Genomic DNA, 23,947 nt, shown 5'->3' with positions numbered 1-23,947 from the left:
CAATGGTTAAAAAAATAAGAGAAAATCGATCCCAGAAGCAGGTCCTAGTGCCCGAGCATAAGGATAAGCGGAGCCACGGAGGCACGCCAACCCGCCGACCTGAGATAGGCGCCTAGCCCCTGAGTACGAGGACTGGCGGAGCCATGAAGGAACGCCGACCTGAAATAGGCTCCCAGCCCCCAAGTACGAGGACTAGCGGAGCCACGGAGGCACGCCGACCTGAGATAGGCGCCCAACCCCCAAGTACAAGGACTGGCAGAGCCACGGAGGCCCGCCATGTCGCATCCCATCCCGAGCCAGAGAGGTCCGCTGAGCGACGGGAGGCACGCCGAGTCGTCTGTGGTGCCCAGCCCCCGAGCCTAGGAGCTGGACGAGTCACCGAAGCACGTCGTATCACCTCCCGCCTCGAGCCAAAGAGGTTGGTCGAGCAACGGGAGTTACGCCGAGTCATTTGCGGTGCCCAGCCCCCGAGGCTGGGAGTCAGAAGAGCCACAGGAGTACGCCAAGTCGCCTCCTACCTCAGGCCAAAAAGGTCGGCCGGACGACGGGAGGCACGCCGAGTCGTCTGCGACACCCAACCCCCTAAGCCTGGGAGCCGGACAAGTCGCGGAAGCACGTCGAGTCACCTCCTGCCTCGAGCCAAAGAGGTCAGCTGGGTGACGGGAGGCACGCCGAGTCGTCTGCGGCGCCCAGGCCCCGAGCCTGGGAGTCGGATGAGCCGCAAAAGTACGCCAAGTCACCTCCCACCCCAGGCCAAAAAGGTCGGCTGGACGACGGGAGGCACACCGAGTAGTTTTTGAGATGTAAAAGGACAATACAAACAATATGTAGCATAGTGTAGATCATTTAATAATTGAACAACTGGGAAGTTTAATTCGCTATAGAAGTAAATTCTTGCATGTCTTGCTCTTGTAGGTCGTGTAATTTCCCCGAGTAGTTAGCCTGTTACGTTTAAGCACCTAGCCCTGCTAACCACTGCTCACGGAGAGGATAGCTTATCTCAGGCTATAGCGCTGGGGTTGACCCGATGCTCGCATATAGGAGATACGCAAGATGAGTCAATGTTTCACGGATTAAGGCGTGTGCTACCTAAGTACTTTAGCAACTGATAAGAGAAGACGGACAAGTCGCAAAGCAGTCGGAACTGTGCGGAAAAGCACCAACATGATCTGGGTACCCGTGGGGTGTAGCCCCCTACCGCCCATGCAGTGGACGGACCAAGCTGTATAAGCAGTCGGGATGCGACCAAGGTGGTCGGCGAAAGTCACAGAGACATAAAGGAGCCGAGGCGGTCAGCGGAAGTCACGGAGATATGGAGAAAAATCCAAGGCGTATGGAGATATACGGAAGCCATAAAAATATTTAATTGAATATATGACTTAGCTTGATTCGTGGTTGAGTCGGAGGGTGGCATAGCGGAAAACGTCGTTAAGGAGCTGGACCTGTAAAATAAAACTTATGGTGTATCAAACTGTATGATGAGACAAGTGATCTAATTGTTTTAACGTATGTGGAAATAAAGGGCTCCACCCCTCCCTTGGTGTAGTTGTGTAGCTGAGGCCTGTAGCCGCTAAGCGCCCAGCTTTGCCTGACCAGCATTCTGCTGAGAGTGAATCTCGAGCTTGTAGAAGGGGTGAATACAAGGTTGTCTAAGTTTCACGAGCTAGGACACCAACCGCACGTGTTAGTCGTATTGCCTTGAGAGGGGGAGGAGGATGACAAAAGACCCAGAGGTCGGCGCCTGGGGGAAGCCCCCGAGCTTGAAAGCGAGTGGTCTGTCTAACAGGTCGGACAGCCCCCCGAGCATTAGGAACAGCTTGGGCAAGGGAACAAGAAGGAGGGAGGGAGGTATGCAAAGAACCTCGGAGGTTTTATTCATTCAATAAGAAGGAAAAAAAAACATAACTTTTAAATCCTAAGGGTAGAAGCGCCACAGGTGCTTGATGTTCCACGAATCGGGGACGCCTGAGCCGTTCGCCCATTGGAGTCGATAGGTGTCTGGCTGGATGACTTCTTTGACGATGAAGGGGCCTCCCAAGGACCTGATCCACCGATTGGATCTTGAAGAGACTGCGCGAGTTTCATGGAAAACACGGCAGCCGAGATCCTCAAACCAAGGGGGACGGGTCATTAAAGAAATGCACCTTGTGTTCTTGTTTTCTTCTGTAATCGAGCCTCATCTTTTTTTGAAATTTTATCTTATTTTGCTGTGGAAGACATTTTAGCGTATCACTCCTTTTCTCTAAGCCTCTTATGTTCCTCAGGAGTTGTCATCTCTTGAACATCTACTGGATTGAAAATTAGTTGAAGCCGTATATATAAATGGTGAAATAAACAAAACAAAGAGAGCACAACAAATAAAGGCATCTTAGATATTATAACCTTGTAATGATAATGACAAATGTAGATCTTGATCGAACACATGTCCAGATCCTGACATATTAACCCTTTTATAAGTATGGTTTTTATGTAGCCTTTTGTTGCCACAATCATCTTGGCCAAGCTCTTTAAGTAATTTTGTGCATACAAATAATGTCAAAATATCATGTCCGTAGCATTTGAAAGCTATTTGAAATATCATATTTAAAAAAATAATACATCTATGAGACAAACATGGTGGTGGAAACTGAGGTCCATTACCTGATCCAATTTTGGTTGTTCTGTCACAAAATGACGTGGTGTTTAAGGATAATGGTGTGCCTTCTAAGTGTTGTGGTGGCTTGATTGTTTTGCTTTCAACCTTCCTATGATAGTAATCTTCCCTAGCCTTTGCACGCATCTTCTCCTTTTCCTCCTCGGGCAAACTAGCATATTTATCGCCTTTTAAGCTCTACCGGATCAACATTTTCATTTTCTTCATGAACTGCAAGTTTGAAACTGAAATGATGAGCAGGCAAAAACCAAAAGTAATCTAAGATGAAAAGAAAAGGTATATACCATGCTCCGCGCCAACATCTGTGTCTTCTAATGCCAAATGAGGCAGGCCAAACTCTCTTCTTGACCTCTTACAACCACGTTTAGATCCGAGGTCAATTGTGTTTGTCACATCACCAAGTGGACAATGATTATCCATCAGTTATAAATAGCTAAAAAAAACTCCTGCGAGATAAGAGGGATTAGAGATCATCAATCTACCTGTGGCTATTACACTAATCATTTGTAGCATTAACCAATGAGGAGACGCAAAATGTTACCTGGGCGTCAAACTAAGCATGTGCATGCTAATAACAGAATTCGGTGCCGATCTTTTTTATCCATGCCGCCTCATACACACGAGGTGAGCTCACCGTAGAAACCACGGACTCCGTAGAAGGTTGGCAGGGCGATGGCCGTAGAAGGATATTAAGAGGATAGCATGGAGGGCCTGACCTTGCCTTCAGTTTACAGCTGCGATGTCGACCTGCTCAGCAAGGCGGACTTGGAGGCACCTGTGGGCACTGGGATAAGATCGACAAGCCGGATGTGGAGGTCTACGTTTTGCAGGCATGCAGCAGCGACGGCCCCTTAGCATTGAATACGGCTTGAAGGCACACGTCAATGGTAACTCAAAAGGAGACATCCTCCACGATGTGATACAAGCAGAAGAAACTAATGCGTGACTCAAGTCAGGAGGTAAAGGAAACAACGTGACGTGATTTGAATCAAAAGGAAAACATCACGGTGATTAAGATAAGCTTCCTTTTCTAAATCACCATTGGATTGGATGGATGGACGCGGAGGAAAGGTCCAACGTGAATAAGCTTCCTTTCTAATCACCATGATTAACATGCATGGGTGGATGTCTCACGCGGAGGAAAAATCATGGACCGAAAATTTTGACACATAATTAACGGGCGGACGAACAGGTATGCGGTACGCGCCAAACATGGCAAGCGCAGGGGCACGGTGATCTGGGCACAATATTGACGGGCGGGACGAGGTGGGTGCGCAGGCGGGTAAAATTCTTTATGGGTGAAAAAAGAAGCAGCAAAAAGGCATAATCATTTTAGAAAGCGTAGTTTTCACCCTTTACCAAAACTTTGGTACCCTTCTTCATCTGTCAAGTGGATCCTCTGTGAGGGGCAAAGGGTTTTAACTCTGAGCCCTTATTTACTTCACCCCAACTCTCAACTTTAGCATTATGCAAAAAGAAGATTCTCCATCACATCAAATTTGCGGTACATGCATGGAGTACTAAATGTAGACGAAATCAAAAACTAATTGCACAGTTTTGTTGTACTTTGCGAGATGAATCTTTTGAGCCTAATTAGTCAATATTTAGACAATAATTCACAAATACAAACGAAACGCTACAGTGTCACATTTATGGTAAAATGTCAATTTTGCCACTCCCAAATTGGGAACTAAACAAGACCTGAGTAAGAAGTATTTTCAATTATTTTCTTTACATATGATTATAGTAAGGATAATGATGACCGGCAGTCTGGCACGAACAGAGTAGTCTTGACATCGATCATCTCGAGCGATTGGTCGCGCGCGTTCAAGGAATATGGCGGCGATCGGGCGGGAGTTGATATAATCTGTGTGAATACGACCATTGTACTGTCCGGACTCGACCGGTCTCTTCTCGCGTGCCATGAAGAATATTATATCCTTGACTCATTTTCGACGCGGGCGCGCAGTTGAGGAATGGAATTTGTTAGCTGGCCGAATTATTATTATTATTATCAGTGGCTTGCTAGCGCACGAACGTCAGACGGGAGTAACTCCCGTCGGACGCATACGTCACCATCTGTTTTAAATCTGACAGCTACAGTAGCATCATAATGAAATATCACTAATTATCGGACGTTCCGTTACAACATCAAAACGAAACAGCTGCAACATCAAAAATCTATGGTTGCAACATGAAAAGAAGCGAAAAAATAGCTCAATGTAAACATAATATTCGTGAGGGAAAATTCCCACCGCAACATCGAACACACGTTTCATGCAACATTTTCAAACAAATCATCATATGTTGGGTTGGGGTTGAGCTCGTACGGGAAAAAATATTGCAACATGAAAAATCGATGGATGAAACATCAAAAGCCAACTATTGCAACATTGATACATCTAAGAAAATCAACCGTGCAACATCACAAAATGCATTCATCTGCAATATCCGTGCACATCTACAGCACTTGCAACATCCAAAAATCTCTATTGCAACACCGTGAAGTACCTATTGCAACATGGCCATCGCTAATCTTCAGATTAAAAAATCTTCAAAATGCTCTTCTCGCCGCACCTCCACCTCCATCTCGACAACCGCTCCCTCGCCGGAGGGTCGCCGCCCATGCCGAAGCAGTTTGCGCTAGTCACCAACACCGCCGAGGCCGGAGCTGCCTGAGGCCACGTCGCTCGCCTGTGACTGGACACGGTCCAGAGAGGGCCGCCACATGCTGGGGGAAGGCGGCTGGGGAGAGGCGCCGCTGCACACCGGGAGGAGGCGTCCCGCGGGCTGCCGTGCCACGGGGAGGCACCGCCGCACGCCGAGGGAAGGCGGCTGGGGGGAGGCGCCATGGCTGCGGCTTGCCCGGTCGCGCTGGACCTGCTCCCGCCGCCGCTTGCCCGGCCGCGACTTGCCCTGCTCCAGCCAGCAAGTCCGCCGATTGCCGCTGGCTTGTTGGATTCGCCAGAGAGAGAGTGACACGGGAGAGAGAGAGAGAGAGATGTGAACGGGATGAGTAGTGCGAAGAGGAAGGGGATAAGTCTGGTAGCCTGCAAAAGGATAAGAATGAGAGGGGCGTGAAGTAGTCATGCGGCTGCCAAACGTCTAATATTTTGCGCACGCGTCAAACACATGCTCATTATTATTATTATTATTATTATTATTATTATTATTATTATTAAAAAAGGACGCAACACGCCAAGATCCAAGCTTGGGGCATAAAACGTCAACGTAGCTATGGTGCCTGGTGCAATTGGAAATCGAAGTTCAGTGATAATTTTGTGTGTTTGGTGTAATGATCGAACCAACAATATTGATCGATTTCTAATATATATATTGATATTGGTCGGAAGAACTCAATTATTAATTAGCACATATGCTCATAATTCGATCGAAGTTAAGTTAGTTGCTTATACAGTCGTTCACTCGTTCGTGGATAATTAGCTGCTGGGTATGCAGTTTTTTATTTGAAACTCTCTTTTTCAAGAAATACGATAAAAAAAAATAGATGATTGCACACCCCACAACACTCACCGCCATGAGCATGAGCCCAGATCTTCAGACTGGTGATGAGACAGGTCTATAACCGACCACTAAAAATAGCTGCATTAATGAGACAAACAAGGCATCAACCACGTGCAGGTGGATAGATGTACAACCACCTTGGCTGACCATGCCATTGTTTGCTTCTCTTATATATTCATTAGCTACTGCTAAATTGCTAGCGAGGTCATAAAAAAATTTTAATAGGCGATTGAGACGAAAAAGATGGCCGAACTGTGGATCCTCGATCGATACGTGAGATGTCCCGTATCTGTCAGGCAATATTTTTCGATAGGTTATGCAAGCGGTAAGCTCAGCGCCAGCCTAAATGATGATGAAAAACTAATTTTGTTCGATTTTATTAATACAAGCCACCTTATTATTTAGCTTACGTGCTTGAGAATTTTGTTAGGGAACAGCTAGCTGTCTCCGATCCTGCCGGTTTGATTGAATAGTTATTTCCCTTCGTTATGTCGCGCGCGCGCGCACGGAAATGATTTTTTTTTAAAAAAAATATATTCGTCTTCATAAAATGTTGGACCAAAAACAATCCACGTGCAAGTCGACATTTGTATGTGTTTTCAGTATTCTCCTCCCCGTTTCCATTTTCTTATGTTTCCGACGCATTATTCATGCACATGAAATTAATCGCAGCAGAAAGAAAAAAGAAGGATGACGTGACATGTGACTACGTACTACACGCGTATAGGTATGTCCATTTACGTACAAGCAGGGCGATTAGTTAGTTAGCTAATGTCTCATAATGGCGCCAAACATTTGACTGACTTCTTAACGGTCTGCTGCAGTACGCTATTCTTTCTTTAACATGCATGTGAATCGCACTGGTAGAAATCTCTGCAGCAAGCAAACAATGGAGGAGACGCGTCTAGCTCGAATAGACTTGACCAAATTTGGAGGCATTCGGAAGAATTCTCCGTAGAATATTTAGTTCGAAATTTCTCGCTTGTCAGCGGGCGGGTCTGTGCAAATTATCTATAGTCTGTGTTGTCAGTCGTCATCTTTATTCAGGATGACATATGGATTGTTGACTACATATTCCAATTTAAACCTTAAATTTGGACCCGGTACTAATGTTTCAAAATGCACTCGGTACTAAGACCTGTTTGGAGACAGGGACTAAAGATTAGTCCCTGTCATATCGAATATTTAGATACTAATTAGAAGTATTAAATATAGGTTAATTATAAAACCAATTGCATAAATGAAGGCTAATTCTCGAGATGAATCTATTAACCCTAATTAGTCCATGATTTGACCGTGTGATGCTACAGTAAATATATGCTAATCATGGATTAATTAGGTTTAATAGATTTATCTCGTGAATTAGCCACGGCTTATACAATTAGTTTTATAATTAGTTCACGTTTAATCCTTCTAATTGGTATCAAACATTCAATGTGACCCGAACTAAAAATTAGTCCATGGATCCAAACACCCGCATGGGATGAAAGTTCATATTTCTTTACTTCCTAATCTTTCAGAAGGCAGTAAATCGATTATATCGTAGCAGTGTCTACGTCCTCCTCTTCAATACGTACATATGCATGTAAATGGATTAATTTTAACTAGTAGTTGTGGGAACTTGGATTTTGTCTAACGCTTGAGCACTGATGTGCAGTATTGTCTTTCTGACCAAATGAGTTCCTTTGAATTTTATTGTTGTTTCTGTAAATATTCCACGGTAATTTAATTTTCAGAATGTATTCATATAACCAATATCAGGAAAGAAAAGAATACAGTGATGGCAACAAGCTGCAGTACTGTACGTGCTATGGCAGCAGCAAGAAAGAATGTGAAACTTATGCATCCCCAACATTCTCTAAGCAATCAATAATGCAGTACTAACTAAGCTGTCATGCATGTGAAGTCATTAATTATCCAGTAGGAGGAATGCGATACGCTTCGATGACTACGACTGAGAATTTACTGTGTTCATCCAGGATGATGAAAAACACATGGCCAGTCTTCTCTGCACTCACGTAACATGTGATTAATAACTTTGCCGCATCTACATTCTAACCTGTCCGCTTTCACACACTGAATCTCAGTACAGTAGTTCTGGGACTTGTAAACACTACGATGAATTAATAGAGAAACTAGTTTGGACCTAATTCCGATTAAACTTGGATCAATAGACCAGTGAATTAATAGAGAAACTAGTTTCGACCTAATCTTTATGATGAACGAATTAGTAGCTCTGGAATATCCACATGGGCAGGTAATATAAATTGTTTGGTAATATTCATAAAAAAACTACCACATGGAGTTCAAATTGACTTATGTTAGTTTTCTGTTTTACTCCCACATGGAGATATATCTGCTTTAAATAAACCTCACCATCAGCAAAAGAATATCAGATGCAGCCTATGACATGTTGCATTGAGTTTTAGCTCAACTAAAAAATAGAGAAGAACAGTAACATTTCCTATAATTTCCTTTTTTATTTATCTATTTTAATTTTTGCTAGATTTTTATTTTAATTTCTTGTTACTCTCAATTCTTAGTTTGATGCAAATATAAAAAATTGAGAATTGGGAGTGTTTTGTAATGACTTTTTATAGTTTAAGAAGTCGATTTGCTAGTAATTTTAAAAAATAATTTTTGCACATTAATTTATATAATATAAAAAGTTTGCATATGTGCACCGGTCATTTTTTCATGAAAAACATTCTAAGTCAAGTGCGTAATTTACTTATACCATGATATAAAAGTCAATTTAACTTCTTTATACTAGAATTTGCAAGGTACTTTAGCAGAATATACCATCCAAGGCTACATATACCATTATAAAATCAGAATTTTTAAGTTGAACATTGTATTCCCTTTGTCCTAATAAGAATGTAAGTATTTCTATTTTTATCTTAAGTAAAGTTGTATTAAGCTTGACCAAATTTATTATAGAAGAGATTCAACATGTAACACATCAAAGAAGGACGGTGTGAAAATGTATTTCATAATGGATCCAATAATACAGATTTGACACCATAATGTTGTGCTGAAGGTTGTTTGACTTAGGATAGAGCTAGAAATGCTTATAGTTCCTCCATCTCACAAAGACTGTTCGTTTAGAAAATTTTAGACAAGATAGTAGCAATGCTAAAAGTCCAAATTACCCCTAATAACTCTTCTTAATCGGATGGATTACCGAGTAGAATTAATTATACATGTACGTTTGCAGTAATTGTCGGATCTATTAGCCTTCGAGTGTGGCTCGGGTATCGATGGTGGGAGTAGATGATCGTTTTATTAACTGGGCCAGAAGGTATTATGAGGGTTTTTGTTGGATTGTCTCAAGGTTATATGGACACTCTTTGTGAGATAAGTTTTGAAGGCTAAACGAACAATCTTTGTAGGACGGAGGGAGTATTTTGGAACGGGAGGAGTATGTATACACATGCATGTATACATCACTAAATGGCAAGTGCTACTTTGTTCGCTGATGCAAAGTTTCATACTTAAGTGCGAGTTGGAAGAAACTATTTATATACGGCCATTGACTTCAAGTACAGTCCATAATTCCATATATAGGACAATATTACAGGACTCAGTTTCAAACAAATGCACTCATCTTGGTTCAATACTAGTAGTAATCTTTGTCATTTAATAGACGGTTAACGTGATTCTACGTGTGCAGTGGCCATACAGTTTAGAGGACCGGACCAGTTTTTACGGCTTTCATAGACGACATAGCGTGTCTAGTAATGGTTAACCATAGAGATTTACCTATCTGGATTAACAACAAATGAGGTCGCGTGGTCAAATTCGATTCTTATATTACCTACATCGTCTTGACATTGGCACATCACGTTCACATTTCGGCCGAACTACTAGTTCGTTTCCCTCTTTCACAACACACTTAGGCCGAACTACTAGTTCGTTTCCCTCTTTCACAACACACTAAGGGGTATTTGAATCCCGAGCTAAATTTTAGCCCCTGTCACATCGAATGTTTGACACTAATTAGGAGTATTAAACATAGGCTAATTACAAAACCAATTTCACAACCCCTAGGCTAAATCGCGAGACGAATCTATTAAGCCTAATTAGTCCATGATTTGACAATATGTTGCTATAGTAAATATTCGCTAATGATGGATTAATTAGGTTTAATAGATTCGTCTCGCGATTTAGCCTAGGGGTTCTGCAATTAGTTTTGTAATTAGCTCATATTTAGTCCTCCTAATTAGCATCCGAAAATCCGATGTGACATGGACTAAATTTTAGCTCCAGGATTCAAATTATGTGTTTAGTCCTCCTAATTATGTGTTGGAAGGCTTCATCATTTCGAAGTGCTCTATCTAGCGTCTCCGGCAACAGTTTCAAACATGAGTTCGTCACTGTCCTATCCGATCAGAATGCTAAACAATCTCAGCATCATTTAAAAAAAAAAAGAGGTCATCTCTGCTCAACATTTTCAAACTAAAGATCTAGTAGCACCACTAAATAATCAGTAATCAACCCTGAGTGTCACCGCACGCGACATGCACGCAAATTTTGCAAATTATATTGGTCACGTCGATCGACGACTTTAATGTTTTTTTCCCGGAAACGACACTTTGTCTTAAGGTCTGTCTAGTGAGTATTATGGTGGCATTCATATGATAAACTTGATGGTACTGAACGTCTATGTTTCCTGAGCAAACAAAACAGAAGTGCTAGAAAGTAATAACAATCACATTCGTTGAACGGCTTGTTGAAACTAACTGTTGTTGCTGCCAACCAGAACAGTGAGGTGCGTACCAAACAAGCTTATGAAGCCTGTCTGTTCGACGTCAGGACGGCGAATTTTCCGCAGCGCACAGTCCAGCAGGCCGACGTGTAACCTGCAACATCAACGCGAAAACCTACTGAGGCCTAACTCTGCGTGACCTTCTGTGTTGGCTGCATCTCGCGAACTTCCCCGAAACTGCAGGTCAGGGCCCCATGATCCGCAAGTTCATGTCAAGTTGCAGACGAACCAAAGGGACCGTACGAATTGTATAGGATCTAACCATAATCCTATCCAATTTGCTTAAATGATCCACCGAGCATGTGATTAGTATGGTGGTAAAAAAAATTAAAGATAATCCATCTTACCATTTCCCGATTTCCAAATGCTAAAACAAGAGTCAGACGAGAGACGGCGGTCATTACGGTCGTCCACGGAGGACATCTTCCTTCCCGGTCTGCGTCGCTTGCTCCATGCCGTCAATTTCTTCTCCGTCGCTCCCTTCAACCCGCGACGACCTGAGCGTATGGGCGCTGGTTTCTTGCGTTACCGGGAGCGGGGAACCGTGCTGATTCGCCTGGGTCGGTGCCACAATTGGCGACCAAGCTGCGTCTGTGGTGGAAAGCCCTGAACCAAACTAACCACCTCCGTGTGCTCTGGTCAGACTAGATGGCTGACTTGGGAGTCTACTAGGTCCACCTGCACTAGAATCACAGGTCCAACCATTTGATCAATTCATTTGCAACCTGCCTGTTTACCATACAAGAGATTTCTAAGCGCGTGTTTCTCTGTTGACAACGGAGATAATGGGCGCCAATAAGCTCAGACCGGCTGGATACGGCACGACGGTCTTGGTCGTTCAGTGATTGGTGCTCAACAACACCTCCACAAGCAGACAACGGCGTAGCCAGCATGGAAATTTTCAATTCCATTTCTCAGATCTCATTCAGTGCTAACCCACAGTCCTACACACAAAATGTCTCAAATAATATTCTGTTTCAAATCTCACTGGCTAGATTCTGTGTTCAGGGTAACAATTCAAAATCGGTGCAGTACATCCGCTCAAAGAAGAAAATCAACAAGTTACAAGCGATTCGCACTGAGGGGCACGATTACCATGTTTTTTGAATCTCGTGCAATGTGTTGTCGTTCCTGTGTGGCGATCACCTCTCCTTTAGCAGTATAATCCGTACATGAAGAATGGGTGTAAATGCAAGAAAGAAGACTAACAACAGTAGACAACTAGGAGGATACTGCTGCATCCAAACAAAAGCTACTCAGCCTCCCCAGCATCTGGAATTTCCATGTCGGATGCTTTGCTTTCCGGTAAACATTCTTGATCATCCGTCTCAGTGGCACCATCAGGCTGCTCATCTGATCCAGTAATCTTCGGGTTCGGTTTCTCTTCATCCAATTTGGGGATTTTGAGCCCAAAACGTAATGAAATCCTCTCAAGCAACTCCTTCCCGTCCAGTGGAGATACCATGACACACAAATTGGTCTTTCCCTTCCAGCAAACAATGGCGATGGCAGAGGGATCTGTGGCTATGGATCCTATATCCTGATGCCCTGAAATTTCAAGGAAGATGTTTAGTCATCCTCAGATGTTTAGTTTGCATCAAGTTTTTGAGCTCTTTTAAACCACCAAGAAGAATTGATCTTACCTTCACGTAATACTACGACACAGCAACCTGGAAGTAAAGCTGAAGCTTCCTCACCAAATTTTGCATCAACAAAATCAGGAAACTTAATTGTCCTGTACTGTAAAAGATGCTGGAAATCAATTGCTGATGCATATAGAATCTGTTTTGTGATGTATGGAAGCAGGAGCGGCAATCCCTCCGATGACAACCTAAATGTGCATGGTGAACCATCCTTGGATGACTGTCTTTCCTGAAAGGGTGCAATAATAGAATAGAATCACCATGTTAAGATCAGAATATGTTAGCTTCTGCTAATAGATTAAGTTGATAAAGAACATAGATTAATTGGACACCTACAAATATCTTTAGGCCAAGTGAGGTGATCTTAAGCCGCTCGCCAACTTTTATGTTGAGCTCCAAAACATCTTGAACAGATTTTGACACGTAGTATATTCTCTTAACATGACTAGTATCAGGATTCCTAGTCACAAGATGACCATCAAGTGGAAACGAATCCTTGATACCATAGAAAGATACTATGCTTTTGACTGTCACTTCATCTTTAAAATATATCACAGGGTCAACCCCTCTCCACCTGCCTTGGTTCTGCTGCCTCCTCCTATCTCTTGTTCCTGCTTGACCTTTTTCTGCCTCATTACCAATCACCTTAGTATCCTCAGAGGTCTTATCTTTGGAACTTTTGCTACCCGTGTCTCTGTTTTGTTCTCCATCGAGAACATTTGTATCATCAACCACTTGCTGGTGCACTATATTTTCTTCAGATGATACCTTATCTGATCCTAAATCCTTCTCAAGTTTCCCGGTCTTGTCTTTTGAGATATTCTGCTCGCTTTTTACCCCATCTACCACATGGCTCTCTGAAACGGTGCAATATACCATACTTCAGACTAGGAAGACTAACTCTCATGTATATGAGATTTGATGCAATAAACAACAAAATATGCATAATGATGTGGAAGAATATTACCGTTCAGAGGAGAGAGTTTATGAAGCACTGCAATGAAAAATGCCCCGCTGTTCTGGTCATGAGGAACAATCCTCATGCAGCGATGCAGCGGGTAATCCGAATGTTCTGTACGGGTGGAAGTAGAATTTAACTTTTTATATCTAGTTGGAGCTTCACCAGACTCACAATCAACTTCGGCTTTCTCTTCAGTTTTCTGATCATCATCATCATTGCTCTTATTGCTTGCTGTATTTGTTTCTTGTTCTCCCTCTACCATGTCAGTTGAATCCTTCATGTCTGCATCAATTACATCTGTGTTGACCTCAACATCTTTGCTGCCTTTACCAGAGGGAAACATGCTTGGTGATACCACACTCTTCCTATAGCGAGGAATATCTTCATGAACACCAAACCAAGAACCTCTATCCCGTACCTGCAATACTCAAACTACTGAGGGGAGAGCAAAATAATTTTATACTACCTTGAATTATCAAATTTTATGGAGACCTCAGAAGATAGAATTGTGACTGAATTGTGGACACTAACGGAAAGTCCAGAATGCAAACAAATACTAGATAAATGTAAACAGTCAAGCTGAAACACACGTTGCTACACTAAATAGTTCTTCAGAAGTGTTACAATAAAAAGAATTACTTTCCAATAGAATATTAGAAAAGCAGCATATTTTTCTCAAAGAGGTTCGGTGTCGTTATCTAAGGTTTTCTGAATGCATCTGCTTCCAGAAAGAATAGCAAACTCTAGGCTCACAGGAAATCGCAACTAATCATGAAACTAGACACTCGATGGGCAAAATAGAGTATATGAACAAGAAAATACGAATGGTTTTAGTAACATGTATACTAACCTTCCAGGTGTTAAGTCCAGGACGACGGGCTAATTCAGGTAGCTCATTAGAAACATCAAGAAGTTCAACAGAATCCCCACATCTCCGTAGAATCTATTGAATTATGCAGAGCATTGTTGATGTTACAACGACGTACAAAAAGAGAGAATGAGATAAACTATTTGTCGTGAGCAAATTACAAAAGCAATATATAAATATATAAAGGAGCATGTTGGTCAAATCTCTAAGCATTGCTCAGAAACAAAATTGCTATGCCCTGAACACTATTTTTCAAGATAATAGTAAACCGTAACAAAAACAATAGGAGATTTGACCAAATTAAACATTATTCAATAAAGGATACAGTTTAAATCAAGCATAAAAAATACCTCAGCAACAACAGCTTCATTTTCAACAGGGTTCATTGAGCATGTTGAATAAACCATCCTCCCGCCCACTTTAAGCAAACCCATACCTGAACAAGCAACAAACAATCAAATATAAAAACCTAATATCATGAGTAACAAATCCTTACAGTACAAATAACATATCATTTACCCATCATAGTTGGAAAAAGACAAGTATAATTTAATGTCAGTTTCTAAATATAATTATGAAAAAGATCCAAATTACATACCCTACGTATATGAAATAAATATACAAGAAATTTGCAGGTTCCAAAGGAATAAGCTATCCAGTTGACAACTGCAATCAAATTCAAGAAATATTTAATGGAGATCCACTACTACAAGGACCTAATTCACAATCAAAGAACACAACAACAGTTCACTTGTGCAAGTAGATCAACATATCAGAACTGCAAAGGTGACTTCAGACTGTTAAAAGCATTTGACAAAAGAAAATTCTAACATAATGAAACAGCTTGGGAGTTCAATGAATCATGAAACGCTCCTAAACCTTACCACGCATTGCAATTTCTACTTGCAGACGATGAAGTCCATTCCCCATACCAGCATTCCTGAAGAATCAATCCAGTAGATAAGAGACTAAGTAAACACAGTAGAGAACAGAATAAGGAGTCAGTATTCACCACTTCCTCCACATATCAGGAGCCTTACGGACAGTCCCATCACCGCTACAAGGAACATCACAAAGCACGCGGTCAAACTCCAATCTCTGCAGCTTGGCCTCATCCATACACGTTTCTGAACAGAACTTTGCAAGATTACAACCAGGAAAGTTTTGTGCTTCGTGATTTGTCACAATCAGGTTGGCTGTGCACATTCTCTTTGTCTGATGAATAAGAAGATTGCATCTTTGCACATCAACATCATTAGCTACCACCTGATTACATGGGGGAAGCATCCGGTAAGAAACTGATGGCATAATCAATATCTTCCTTTCTAAAAATCAATAGAAGCAAAAAAAAAAAGTACAAGTACATCAGTTACACATGTGATAGATATTGAAACACACCAGGGCATTTGGAAGCAGTCCAGGTTTCGTTGACTGGTGAATCATCTCAAGTAACTGGAAAGTTTTAGATCCTGGAGCAGCACACACTGCATAAGATAAAAAAAAATCCATGAGACTGCGGTTAGAGAAGTTGATGGTCTCAAAATAAGAGTTGAATACTATCACCAAGTGGAAGCTGCTTGCCCTTGATTTAATGTCAAACTCCCAAAAAGTAAGCAAGCTAGAGGCTAACAGAAAAGGCTCAGCTTAAATAAGAGAATTGGCTAGTCTACAAACACAAGTTGTAGCATACTTCTCTTTTCTTTCTATTTTTTAACCTGTTTATTCATGTATAGGGGGAAAAACAGTAACTTAAATGGACAAACTAGTTGGCCGAATATCTAGGCTGCAAACCTTATAAACTGGAAAACATAGCCATTAGCCAAACATAAGACACCAGCTGTTAATTATACTGCACAATATGCGAATCAATAAATAAGGATGATAGATAACATACTGTCAAGAATATGATGATCAGGTTGCACATTCAGAAACAATGGCGGGACCTGCAACAACACATACCATTGAAATTGACCCAAGATATGTAAAGCATCATACATAATGTAGCGCATCTCTGAAATAAAAATCAGTAACGCACCATACTGACAGCCTCTTGCCTAGTTATGTTGCCAACTTCGTTCTCTTGCTTCAAGAATTCATGAAAACTGGAGCACAAGAAGAAAAAAACAATGTTGAATTAACAGTTATCTCACTGGAATAAGAGTATTAAAATGGGGCTACATGCTTTCAATGTTGCAATGACAGCAAACTGTTAGGTGCAGCAATGGTTTCAACAAATTTATTTTTTAAAAATTCAAAATAAAGAAAAGAAAGAACCCATTTCATTGGTTCATATGATGTCTTTATTTACTTGCACGTGAATACACCGCTAATAGATCTGCAAATCCAAGGCATCATAAAAAATTCTACAGTGTACTTTTTTTCAGTTAGCACCTCAAACTCTTACAAGAAACTTCAACATGAAAACATAAAAAGTTCTAAGTGACTGCTACATTCTACCACTTGAGAAGATTATCTCAAAATAAACATCATGCAGCATCTGTTATCCTTTACCTCTCAAGTGCTTGGTTTCTCCTCAGTTGCATTCGAGAAAAGTTCAAATGCCATGCAAGATTACCAGGGTACCAAGGCAAAGGCCGAATAGCATCTTCTTCATGTTCATCACTTACCTGTGCATGACAAAAAAGGATTACAAAATAAATAGTCCCAAGAGCACGAACTCCTAGACTTATGAATGAGTTTTAAAAAGCAACCTCAGTCTCTAATGATTTTCTGAAGTCGTTTTCCAATTGTGAGCAGATATCTTGAAAAAACTGACAGCTGAAAAGGCAAAGAAAACTTTAGCTTACCAAAATAGAGTAATAAAACCCCTAAATAAACAAATTAATTACTCTGTGATCTTGCAAATCATAAAAAATAGAAGAAAAACCCATTAAAACTACTATAGTATTTTTGTACAGTTACTCTGTCCAACCATATGGACGGTTGTTTAAGTTTTTGTAAGATAAAAATGTTACAAAGTTGAACAATGAACAATGTGCACAACAAAATAGCTGATGAACCATAGGATGTAAACAGCACACTGAACAGGATACAGATAGTGTAATCCTTTATAAAAGAAAAAGGTAAAGGATCTAAAACAACATGGTGCTTAAGTCCAAAGTCCATTAAACAAAGCAGTTCTGTCTATATGACTGAATTAAGACCAACAATGGCCCGATATGCTTGCAAACAGAATATACAGCATCAACTTAATTTTAACGAAATAAGATAGGGTGGATTTGGTTCCACTTAGAGTAAGGAAGCTTTACTCAACAAATAGTACGTGCTTAGCAACACTAAAAATTTCTTAAAGAGGACATGACATCTTGTGGCCTCTATATCAACAGGTGATGAGGATAAGGCATTAAGGCGGTATGTTAGCAGCATATAGATTATTTTTACATCCTGAACATAGAACCAAATAAACCAGAACCACTAGAAATTGTTGAATTGGTGATTTCAAGCAGAAGTGCAAGCTATTGTCAATACATATAGTCACAGAAAAGTACCATACACAATGCACACACTTCCATGCAGAACTAACGAAGAGTATGATATCTGATATTGGTTCATAAGCAGACTGCTTTGCCCTTCAGCTTAGTCCAAAAACTAATCAAGCAATCAAGCAGAACTTTTGCATCCACTTTCATACTTCAGATAGAAGCATTACCTCGCATTAATCCTAAAAGTGGAAGGTAATGGCTTCCGGAGCATACTCATGAAGTCATCCCACTCTTCCTCAGGAATAATTTGCTGCTCCTGCAAGACAAATATATGCACCAAATTCAACAGGGTTACCTTTGATCCCAATCCAAAGTTTCTATGAAATTCTACATCCAACTGAAAAGCTAAAAACATATAAGAAATCACAACAAGCTAAGGAACCTGACTAGTAGCATATGGTAAGAGTAGAGCTTTACCCGCAAAAAAAAAGAGTAGAGCTTAACATTACAAATTGCAGTAGACTCATATAGCAGCGACTAGACTAACAAACCAATAACTTAAATGAACACATCGACAAATCATAGCTACATGAAAAGCGAGCCATGAATCCCCAACAAAATCAAGCACATAGACAACGCCCTGAGGTATGCCACCACCATCAGACTGCCATCAAGATCTAGAAACGCACCAAATCATAAAACCATAATAGGAAGCAGAGCATGATCCGAACGAAGCGGCAGTACCTTGTAGTACTCCTCGAAGGCCGGGTTCTCGGTGGCGAAGGGCTGCCACGAGGGATTCCCCTCGCGCCCCTCGCCTCCTTCGGCAGCGGGAGGGCGCTGGGGGTTGTGCTTCCAGACGTTCTCGCGGCCCTGCTTGAAGTGGCGGCGCTGCGTGCGCCCGCGCTTCCGCCCGCCTCCCATCTCACCTCCCTCTCGCACGCGTGCGCGCTGCTGCTGCCCCTCGTGCCGGCGCGGGAGCCGGGAGGCGGCGTTGCTGGCGCGAGAGGGATGAGCGGGGTTTGCCTCTGGGCCGGGGTTTAGGAGTGGCGGCGCGGCGAGCGATGCGGTTGGGGTTCGAGGGTGGGAGGGAGGAGGAAAAACTGAGTCTCGGAGGAGGAGAGGGGCGCCATTTGGGCTCCGAGTGGGCTGGATTGAAGCGTGGCAGAGAGAGGTTGGTCGGCTCAATGTGTAGCCCACTACAAGATGGGTTTATAGGCTGAGAAAGTGCTCTTTTACGCTTTTACATCAATTTTGTTTCCCCATTGGGCCGCTAAACTTTCCGGCCCAGCATAAACAGTCTCCATTGATAAAAATTAAACACTAGTCTATATGATGTGCGTTGTTAAAAAAATGTACAACTTCCCAACGGGATGTTAACGAGTCATACACCGTCTGTTCCAAATGATAAGATTGTTTTAGCTTTTTAAAATATATATGCCATTCGTTGATAGAGAGCTCAAGAAAAATGACTAATGTATATGTACTACCATGAAGTTCTCACTGCTGCTTCTGCTCGGCATCCCGGTCGTGTGGGCTCTCGCCGCCGCGGCGCCGGCAGCGGACATCCCGGCAGCGAGGGGACCAGGCTGCTCAACGAGGTGCGGCGACGTCGACGTCCCGTTCCCGGTCGGTTTAGACCCGCAATGCGCGATCCACGGCGGCTTTATTGCGCTCAACTGCCCCACCGTGGGCCGCGCCACCAAGCTGCTTCTCGGCGGCTTAGAAGTGATCAAGGTCTCCGTACCCGACGGCAAGGCCTGGGTTAATACTTGGATCGCTCGGCAGTGCTACAACCAAACCACAACAGCATGCGCATCCTCAACGCGTGGATGAAGCTTCCCAGCACCTACATTTTATCGGCAGATGATAACAAAGTCATTGTCATTGGGTGCAGAAATGTTGCCTTCGTGTGGACTGACTCCGTAAGCAGGCTAACTCTCTGTCCTTTGTTCTCTAGCTGTATATTTCTTCCGTTCCAAATTACTATTCATTTATTTTTCTAAGTACATAATTTTTGATATATATATATATATATATAGATATATACATTTTCTCCTAGACAGGAATTTGGGAGCAGGTAATTTTGTCCCTGAATATGAGGCAGAAGCTCTACGTAACAACGATCATATTCAGCGACAACCCTTATCGCAGAGTTCGGCCCTACCATATGATACATCACCGCGCAATAATAGGGATACAGTGATGAACTGTGCCGGAAAGACTTGCCGAGTCCAAGTCTCCCGCTTCATGTGATGGACTGATGGTGCCTGGGAGTTAAAGGGCGTCCTGAGCGGCTGATCTCGAGTGATCGCTGACTCGAGGTCGTCCTCGACGTCTTCTCCTTCTACGTAAATGCCAAGCCATGGAGACCAGGTCTTGCTTAATTATCAGGCCCCGGACCTAAAACTGACAGGCTAACGCCTAACAGTGCAGTTGACCTGAATCAATTTTTTTTCTGTTCCTTTTCTTTTTATTACAGAGACACCTGCCGACCTGCGTGAGTACACTCTTGTTTATTGGAAGATGCATCTATTTATATCGCTAACGCGCATGGCAACACAACCACGCACACAAAGCTAGCTAGACAGAACTCCCTGAACACACAGGTAACTACAGCCGATGAAGTACCCAAGGCTGCTTCTCTCCGTCCGTCTTCTCCTGCTCTGCCTCCCGGCCGTCTGGGTCCTAGCCGCAGCCGACGTCCCGCCGGCGCACCGCCCAGGTTGCAAACCGAGTTGCGGCGGCGTCGACGTCCCGTACCCGTTCGGCATCGGCGATCAGTGCGCCATCCACAGCGGCTTCAACATCAGCTGCAATTTGGTCAATGGCACCGAGAGGCCTTTGTCGGGGCCGTTCGAGGTGACCAAGATCTCCATCGACGACGCCAAAGCTTGGATGAAGATGGACATCTCTTGGCAATGCTATGACGATCGAGTGCGCAAGATGAATGAAGAAATATGGAGAGTAAATTTCACAAACACACCATTTGCGTTCTCATCCGTGGATAACAAAATTTTGGTCATCGGCTGCAAAACACTCGCCTATATGATGAGTGAATCTGTAAGTGATTCGGACTCTCGCCGTTAAAAAATTGAATACCTATGAGATGTTACATCTGGTTCTTCTTATCTGCGTTAAGAGGATTTTTAGAATGGTTGAAAAAATAAGAGACGTCCATGCGTACCCAATTCAATTTAATTTTTTAATTATCTTTCTTAGATTAACGGCTAGCAAAAATTGAATAAAAAAGTACCTGAAAGTATCTACTTTACAACAATTGTAACAAAGCTTCCCCGCAAAAAAAAATGTAACAAAGCTATTTAGTAAAACTGAGTTTAGGAGAAATTTTATTTTATTGCGAATTCAGATTTAGACTTAGCACGAGTGCTCATATTGTGACACTCGACAATGATGTAATTAGATGCATCTTCCTTTGTTTCCACCTTCTGATCGGGAAAAAATTAAAAAAAATAAATTTAAGGATTATTTTTGTACTTGGTCTCTCCAATTTGGTACCTAGATTTGGTACTTCTAGGTACTTGCTTTGTTTCCATCATTAGATGTCTCGGGATGGACGGCTCTTATTTTTTCCGATCATTCTAAAATTTCTCTTTACTAAATCCGAGATCATAAAATGATCACCTCCATCTCGTGAGACAGATTTCCAGGGTTTATTTTCCCGCACTCGCATGTAGAGTTTTTTTTTTCGCCCCGCGCGTTCCGCATAATAACCATATGATGGAATAACACTGCAAAAGGGCTAACGCTTCTCCTGCATATGTTTGCTGTGCAGTATACCGTAGGTTGCTTGTCTCAATGCTCTGGTGAACTGAGAAACGGTTCGTGCTCCGTTGGCGCTGGCTGCTGTCAAGCGGATGTTCCAAAGGACCTGAGGTATTTTGAAGCTTACTTCAATCCAAACTACAACGATACAACTGCCTGCGGCTACATTGTTGTGATGGAAGAGAAGGCATTCAACTACAGCACCACATACGCCTACTCAAGCAATTTCTTTGATGAATACAAGGGTCAAGTTCCTGTTGTGATGGACTGGACCATTAGAAGAAAGTCGTGCGAGGTTGCTAAAACGAACCACGGTTCATATGCGTGTATTGCCGACAAGAGCGAGTGTGTCGACGACACCACCAACCGAGGCTACCGCTGCAAGTGCCTGGACGGGTATCGAGGCAATCCGTACGTCGAGGATGGATGCACAGGTTCCTTCTGCTCTCTTAAAACATAGAAAAAATTGACGCGACAATTCTAAACAGTACACAGAAATACAGGATGAAGTATTGTTGTTTCCTTTCAGATATCGATGAATGCCTTGAGAATACTATGAATCCATGCACGCGCAGTGGGGGGACTTGTCTAAATACACAGGGGAAATTTACCTGCTTATGTCCCTCAGGAAAACAAATGATTAGTGACATGTGTATGGCAAATCAGAAGTCCTCTTTTTGGGTGATGCCAGTCGTAGGTAGGTATCCTGCTCCCGCCTTCATCACGAATACAAATCTGAAACAGTCCCTGTTTGATCATGCTCTAGCATGCCCTTATCAATGCAAGTATTACTTTCTTATATTATTTCCTACAGGCAATTTGTGATTTCATATGGGTTGCCTATTCTTCTTTTTCTAGAATAAAAGTAGTGATTATTAGTATGGTGAATCCTGCAGGCGCAAGTGTTGGACTAGTGGTCCTTATAGTTACCATAACCTGTGCATACTTGACCCAACAAAGAAGAAAGCTACAGCACATCAAACAGAGATACTTCCAACAACACGGGGGTATGCTGCTGTTTGAGGAGATAAAATCACAACAAGGCATTGCATTTAAAATATTCTCAGAAGCAGAATTGCAAGAAGCCACTGACAAGTTCAACGAAAAACGAGTGTTGGGCCATGGTGGACATGGAACTGTGTACAAGGGTCTTCTCAAAGGCAACCTCGAAGTAGCTGTAAAAAGATGCATGTCCATTGATGAGCAGCACAAGAAAGAATTCGGCAAGGAAATGCTGATCCTCTCTCAGGTCAACCACAAGAACATCGTTAAACTATTTGGCTGCTGCCTCGAAGTGGAGGTCCCCATGCTAGTATATGAGTTCATCCCAAATGGTACATTGTTCCAGCTTATCCATGGCAACCATGGCAAGCAGATTTCCTTGGCTACTCGTGTGCAGATTGCCCATCAGTCTGCTGAAGCTCTTTCCTACCTGCACTCATGGGCATCCCCGCCTATCATCCATGGAGATGTCAAATCATCAAACATCCTCATTGATTGTGACTACACCGCGAAAGTATCTGACTTTGGCGCTTCCATCCTAGCACCAACTGATGAATCGCAGTTCGTCACCCTTGTTCAAGGAACTTGTGGATACCTAGACCCAGAGTACATGCAGACATGTCAATTGACGGACAAGAGCGACGTGTACAGTTTCGGGGTTGTTCTTTTGGAGCTACTTACACGCAGAAAGCCATTCAAGCTTGGAGGGCCTGAAGATGAGAAGAGCCTAGCACTAAGATTTATTTCTGTGACGAAGGAGGACAAGCTTAAGGAGATACTGGACGATCAGATCAAGAATGACGAGAACATGGAGGTTCTCGAAGAGGTTGCAGAGTTAGCAAAGCAATGCTTGGAGATGTCTGGTGCGAATAGGCCATCCATGAAGGAAGTCTCCGAGAGGCTTGATAGGTTGAGAAAGGTGATGCAGCATCCTTGGGCGCAGCAGAACCCTGAGGAGATGGAGTCCCTGCTTGGAGAGTCATCAATGGCAAGCTCAGAGGTTGTCAACACTGGAAATTTAAGCATCGAGAAGAAAGCTGCCAGGAGTCTAGAATCGGGACGTTGATCACAAATTCACCATCCAATAATCTGATAGCGTATGATATATTTAATATCACATTGGGAATATCTATCAAATAAGTGTTTAGATGATCTTTTCATAGTAATAATTTTTCATCTATGTTAGTGGTTTGTATATAAACAGCATGTCGTATTCTTGACACGATGCTGATACACACCGTGTTGCTAGCTATGGTGCTAAATACAAAGAGATCAAGCAGTCTCACCTTATTTTTAAA

At 42.5% G+C, this 23,947-nt stretch overlaps 2 protein-coding genes across 2 annotated transcripts; one reads left to right on the top strand and one right to left on the bottom strand.

The window, feature by feature from the left end:
• Nucleotides 1-11,902: 11,902 nt before the first annotated feature.
• LOC117844881 (uncharacterized) lies at nt 11,903-18,940 on the bottom strand. Its single transcript, XM_034725706.2, has 15 exons — nt 18,606-18,940; nt 18,089-18,177; nt 17,130-17,196; nt 16,930-17,045; nt 16,454-16,520; nt 16,313-16,361; nt 15,817-15,902; nt 15,431-15,684; nt 15,303-15,358; nt 14,769-14,854; nt 14,401-14,493; nt 13,557-13,968; nt 12,926-13,446; nt 12,590-12,818; nt 11,903-12,494 (listed from the first exon to the last, which is right to left on the bottom strand). Exons 1-15 carry the CDS (start codon nt 18,783-18,785, stop codon nt 12,199-12,201), a joined length of 2,601 nt encoding a protein of 866 aa, XP_034581597.1. The 5' UTR covers nt 18,786-18,940; the 3' UTR covers nt 11,903-12,198.
• Nucleotides 18,941-20,383: 1,443 nt separating this feature from the next.
• Nucleotides 20,384-23,947, top strand: LOC117841944 (putative wall-associated receptor kinase-like 16). The gene is made up of 4 exons (XM_034722268.2): nt 20,384-20,924; nt 21,658-22,081; nt 22,177-22,344; nt 22,544-23,947. The coding sequence occupies exons 1-4, from the start codon at nt 20,484-20,486 to the stop codon at nt 23,713-23,715; spliced, it is 2,205 nt and encodes a 734-aa protein (XP_034578159.1). The 5' UTR covers nt 20,384-20,483; the 3' UTR covers nt 23,716-23,947.

The sequence above is a fragment of the Setaria viridis genome, chromosome 2 (genome assembly GCF_005286985.2).
Source record: "Setaria viridis chromosome 2, Setaria_viridis_v4.0, whole genome shotgun sequence".
Lineage (NCBI taxonomy): Eukaryota > Viridiplantae > Streptophyta > Magnoliopsida > Poales > Poaceae > Setaria > Setaria viridis.
Note: the sequence above shows the minus strand (reverse complement) of the source record. Positions and strands in the feature narration are given on the sequence as shown.

Bases quoted from the DNA above. Each gene is read 5' to 3' on its own strand.
- LOC117841944 (XM_034722268.2), top strand. From the start codon at position 20,484: ATGAAGTACCCAAGGCTGCTTCTCTCCGTCCGTCTTCTCCTGCTCTGC. The intron at 20,925-21,657 runs GTAAGTGATTCG...TTTGCTGTGCAG, and splicing joins CCTATATGATGAGTGAATCT to TATACCGTAGGTTGCTTGTC. The intron at 22,082-22,176 runs GTTCCTTCTGCT...GTTTCCTTTCAG, and splicing joins CGTCGAGGATGGATGCACAG to ATATCGATGAATGCCTTGAG.
- LOC117844881 (XM_034725706.2), bottom strand. From the start codon at position 18,785: ATGGGAGGCGGGCGGAAGCGCGGGCGCACGCAGCGCCGCCACTTCAAG. The intron at 15,903-16,312 runs GTATGTTATCTA...TATCTTATGCAG, and splicing joins TGATCATCATATTCTTGACA to TGTGTGCTGCTCCAGGATCT. The intron at 12,495-12,589 runs GTAAGATCAATT...TTGAAATTTCAG, and splicing joins TGTCGTAGTATTACGTGAAG to GGCATCAGGATATAGGATCC.